Raw genomic sequence first — 5,000 nt, 5'->3', positions numbered from 1 at the left:
GAACTCGTTCCTCTTTCTCCCTTTGTGAATCAGAGCGTCTTGGACATTTATTTCGGTCGAAATGGGGGCTGGCAGACTGCTCGCGGTGCTGGCTGCTGCCTTGGCGCTGGCTGAAGGTAATATACATGCGTATATACATAAAGGCGCATATCTACACGTAGATGCTTTCTCTCTCTATATATATATATATACATATACATACATATGTATATATAATATATATATATGTAATATGTATATACATATATGTATGTATATATATATGTATATATATATATATATATATATATATATATATATATATATATATATATATACATATATATGTACATATATGTGTGCGTGTAAAAAAGGTAATCCTTTCAACATTCGTGACATTTTTTGGTGAATGATTTATTCAATGTGCTTCTTCTTGTTCGACTACATTCGTTACAGCCGCCATGCATTTAGCACAATTCCTTATAGAGGCCACAACACAACCCTGATAAACGACTCGAGTATAACAGGGATAAAAGAAGAGAAAATAAGTCCCGAGTAATACTGAAAATGATGATGTTTTCTTGATGAAAGGTCTCTCTCACAGGCCACCGAATCTGCACTTCCCTGACCTGCCCGGAACCCAACGGCCTGTTCGCCCACCCAACGGACTGCCACCGCTACGTCAAGTGTTCCAACGGCCACGCCTACGCTGAGACCTGCCCCGCCAACCTGCACTTCAACGAGGCCTCGGGAAGCTGCGATCACCCCGAGAACGCGAAGGTAAGGCCAAGCACGATCTCCTGAATGTGTATCTACACACACACATATACATACATATGTATATATGCATGTACATATGAAATGAAACTCAGCACCATAACAACACCCCATCCTTCCAGTGCGACATCAACAAGCGACTGGAGACTGAAGGATGTTCCCTTCGCTCCCCCAAGGCACGATCCTTGCCGGGAGAGACCGACTTTTCGGTTCAGTGCGACTGCGACTGTTGCATGAAGCCACACAAGGATTGCAACAAGTACTATGAGTGCAAGGTAAGAGTGCCGTCCTTTCTCTAAGGGCCTTTTGCTTATTGTATTGAAATACATTTATAAACAAGGAACACATTCTGGTGTTTTCATATAGAAAATCTTTCATTTGATTACAGGATAACGTTGCTTACGTTAAGGAGTGCGGAGGTGATCTGGTTTTCAATCCTGCATTAGAACAGTGCGATCTCCCAACCAATTATGAATGTCCGAAGCCAATCTTTTGCGGCTGCCATTGCCGATACCCAGTCGACGGAGAGTGCAATGCTTACTATGACTGTAAGATTTAAAATAACAGGCTACCTTATTAATTAGCATGATTGCTCTTTTCATTTGCCAAAATGATTTTACTTCCATCCTTGTTTAGTTTTGATTGATAAATTCACTTTTACTCTTTTCAATTAAGTACGATGCCTCACCATTTAGTAGTCAATATATAATATTAAGTGCGACGTTTTGTACTGGCCCCAAACATTGGTGATTTTCACTTGAATGTATTTCTATTTGTCTACTGTACGTCTTGCCATGACTACTTCCCGAAACCCTTTTAAGCATTTATTGAACATCCAGGCAGGGATAGCGAGGCGGAGAAGAAGTACTGCACAGAAGGACTGCTGTTCAACCCCGACACCCGCATGTGTGACATCGCTGAAAATGTCGACTGCCCAGCCACGACTGTCACTCCGCCACCTACTGGTTGTCATGACAACGTCCACGATTCCGATGTTAGTCATTTCTCTTTCTCTCTCCCATAATTGATAAAATGGCCGACAGGCTAATTGCAGTCATCAAATATCAACCTGTAGTCACCATAGTTATCACACTCATCCGCATGACTTGTCAACAGCCTGACTGCAAGTTCTGGGCCGCCAACAACGACTGTCACTGCAAGTGGACGGACGGTGACTGCTCTTGGCAGCACTTCGTCGCCCGTGCTTGTCCCCGCAGCTGCGCCTGCCAAGGCCATGTGAACGCAACGAGCCGTCCGGTCATTGACTTCCCTTGCGTGGACTGCTCTTCTGGCCAGCAGTACTGGCAACATCCCAGTGACTGCCGCAAGTTCATCCAGTGCGCACCATACGGCCCCCAGGAGATGCCATGTGGAGAGGGAACAGTCTGGGACCAGAACCTGCTCACCTGCAACCATGAATGGGCCACCCAGTGCCTGACAGGCAACTTCCTTCTCGCTGACGGAAGCTGCTCGGGATGCTCAGGATGCACTCCTCCAGCACAGACCACAGCAAGGCCTAGCCAAAAGCCTGTGACTCCAGGCAACTTCTCTTGTGTAGACTGCTCCACTGGCCAGCAGTACTGGCAGCACCCTAGCGACTGCCACAAGTTCATTCAGTGTGCACCGTACGGCCCCCAGGAGATGCCATGCCCAGCAGGAACCAGGTGGGACCAGAAGATCCTCACTTGCAACCATGAACGGGACACCCCATGTGTGACAGGGAACTACCTTTTGGCTGATGGAAGCTGTTCGGGTTGCACTGGATGCCCTCCTCCGCCAACCGCTGACCCAGGTAGCTGCAGTGGCGAGAATCCAGACTGCAAGCACTGGGCTGCCAACGGAGACTGCACCTGCAAGCCAAATACCGATTGTTACTGGCAGAATGAAGTGGCTAGAATGTGCCCCAAAACCTGCCGCGGAGACTGTGCTGACCTGCCAGCCACCCCCCCAACTGACGAGTGCATCAAATGCCCTTCCTACAGTGGTCTCTTCCCACACCCGAAGGACTGCACCAAGTGGGTTCACTGCGACCACTTCACTCCCCACGTCAAGGACTGCCCCGCCAATTTGCACTTCAACCCAACACTTAAGGTAATGAATGCTTTCCTTGGCACGAACCAAGAAACCTTTGGGGTGTCAGTTCATTTTCCACATATACAATTTTGTTCTATAGTCTTGAACAATTTAACTTAATACGTACTATGAGGGTCAGTTTCACTGTTGGTGTCTAATTGCGTGTGTTTTACAAAGGTATGTGACTGGCCAGCGAAAGCAGGTTGCACCTCAAGCGAGAACAGTGGCTGTGTCATCCCACCTGACCCCATTGGCCCCACCACCGATCCTGACCCCATCTGCACATGCGAATGTTGCCACATCCAGCATCCGGAGGATTGCACATCATACTACTACTGCGATGTACGTTGAATCCTTACATTTTCCTTTCTCTATATTGACTCGCATCAACAGCGTCTGCCATCCTTATTGTATTAATTCCAATGGACTTACACAGTGTGTCAATGCAATTAATGCAGCATTGAAAAGTCCCTAACCATTAATATGAAACCATTTTCAGGTGAACAAGAACAAGACCTTCCACACTTGTTCTTTTGGGCTGGTGTTCCACCCGGAATCCGAGACGTGTGTGTACGCTGCGGAATACCCACAATGCGTCATTGAACCGCCTCCCAAGTGCGAGTGCGATTGTCACTATGCCTCCGAGATTTGCAGCGAATATTACATCTGTGAGTCGAGATTTCTTTCCTCTTCAGAAAGTGATATACCAAATTTCAAACACGTCTTGATAAGCCTTATGTTAGATACTAATGTTTCGTATCCATGCACAAACATGTCCCTTCTTTGTCTCCTGAGTGCTTTCTACTTGCATTTCCCCAGGCAACAACGGCGTCCCTGAGAAGAAGGAATGCTCCTCCGGTCTCCTCTGGAACCAAGCCAAGTATTCGTGCGACCTTCCCGAAAACGTCCAGTGCAACATCAGGCGAAAGTAAGACCCTGATCAGGCGAGACTGTCCTAGGGTGACCAACAAGAAAGGCGATCAAGAGAAGAAGAACCTGGACACAGAAAAGAAAAATTGACCTCCAAAAATTTATTCAGGAGTGCACACATTTTTTTTCTTTAGGTTTAATGTTCTTTATCGATGATTGCACAAAGAGTAATGACATTATGTTCAAGAATTACTGATAGTCTCTGCGCCTTTGGTTCCAAATATTTTATTTTCATCATGGAGAGTTTCTTTTGTAATTATATTCGTTTTCCTAGGGCATAATGTCAACATTTTACTTAAACTTCATCCTCTGTTATATTTCATGAGAATGTCAGTATTATTATTTGGTATAAAGATTTGAAAAATGCAAAGGATTTTTCTTCCACCTTAGTACTTAGGTTCATTGATATAGTTTATGACCGATATAAATGCCAGTGCCATTTTTAACTTATATTTCACATGACAAAAATAAAGATCTGAGCCTTTGTTTATTACGAGGGTATGACCTTTATTTTTTTATTTATTTATTTATTTTTGCAAAAATGTGGCATTGCACATAGCGACAGCACGATGGCATTCCCCTCACCAGTATTCAATCAATGTCCTGGGATTTCTACCCATCCAGGACCCCAGGCCAGAGATTCTCTTGCTGAACTACAACTTAAGTAAACGTCAGCTTGTCCTTTGCCTTGATGTTGATATATATATATATATATATATATATATATATATATATATATATATATATATATATTTTTTTTTTTTTTTTTTTTTTTTTTTTTTTTTTTTTTTTTTTTTTTTTATACAAAACTGGAATTCGCACAGCCATCGGAAAATAGAATGATATGATTCGATTTGAGGAAGATGCAACACCACGCCTTGCACCTGGAGTCCCCCTCCTACCCCTCCTACCCCACAAGCACCACCGCTCGTCATCAACAACTACGCAGAACGAGCGGAAACACGTCGATGTTATCAACAAGATGAAGGTTTCGTCATCATTACACAATTACTACTCAAGCTTCCCATTTACTATAAAGGACAAAGAGATAACCCACGAATCATTCACAAGGTCCGACATCTTCCCACGTTAGCAAACGTGGCGTTAGGCAAAGTCAATGGTATCTATGGAACCGGTCACACGTGACACGGCGTTTTGCCTGACGCCGCGTCAACGTCGGGTCCCTTGCTAACGCGGCGTTTTGAAAGCAGCGCGCTCTCTAATTGGCTGGGCTGCTACCA

The 5,000-nt window shown here is 44.6% G+C and overlaps 1 protein-coding gene across 1 annotated transcript in view; it reads left to right on the top strand.

Moving 5' to 3' along the window:
* The window catches only part of LOC122264399 (uncharacterized), a 4,167-nt gene extending 38 nt beyond the window's left edge, over window positions 1–4,129 (top strand). Inside the window, exons 1-9 of the mRNA XM_086542010.1 lie at window positions 1–116; window positions 584–759; window positions 879–1,031; window positions 1,145–1,304; window positions 1,596–1,750; window positions 1,873–2,847; window positions 3,007–3,171; window positions 3,329–3,497; window positions 3,649–4,129. The exon at window positions 1–116 is cut by the window's left edge and continues 38 nt beyond it. Of these exons, the coding sequence (XP_086398136.1) occupies window positions 62–116; window positions 584–759; window positions 879–1,031; window positions 1,145–1,304; window positions 1,596–1,750; window positions 1,873–2,847; window positions 3,007–3,171; window positions 3,329–3,497; window positions 3,649–3,761 (2,121 nt within the window). The 5' untranslated portion in view covers window positions 1–61 and the 3' untranslated portion in view covers window positions 3,762–4,129. The remainder of the gene's footprint in view (window positions 117–583; window positions 760–878; window positions 1,032–1,144; window positions 1,305–1,595; window positions 1,751–1,872; window positions 2,848–3,006; window positions 3,172–3,328; window positions 3,498–3,648) is intronic.
* The last annotated feature ends 871 nt before the right edge of the window (window positions 4,130–5,000 follow it).

Source organism: Penaeus japonicus, unplaced genomic scaffold (assembly GCF_977035675.1).
Source record: "Penaeus japonicus unplaced genomic scaffold, GWHDUDI00000001_assembly GWHDUDI00000011, whole genome shotgun sequence".
Lineage (NCBI taxonomy): Eukaryota > Metazoa > Arthropoda > Malacostraca > Decapoda > Penaeidae > Penaeus > Penaeus japonicus.
This window is presented reverse-complemented; position numbering and strand designations above follow the sequence as displayed.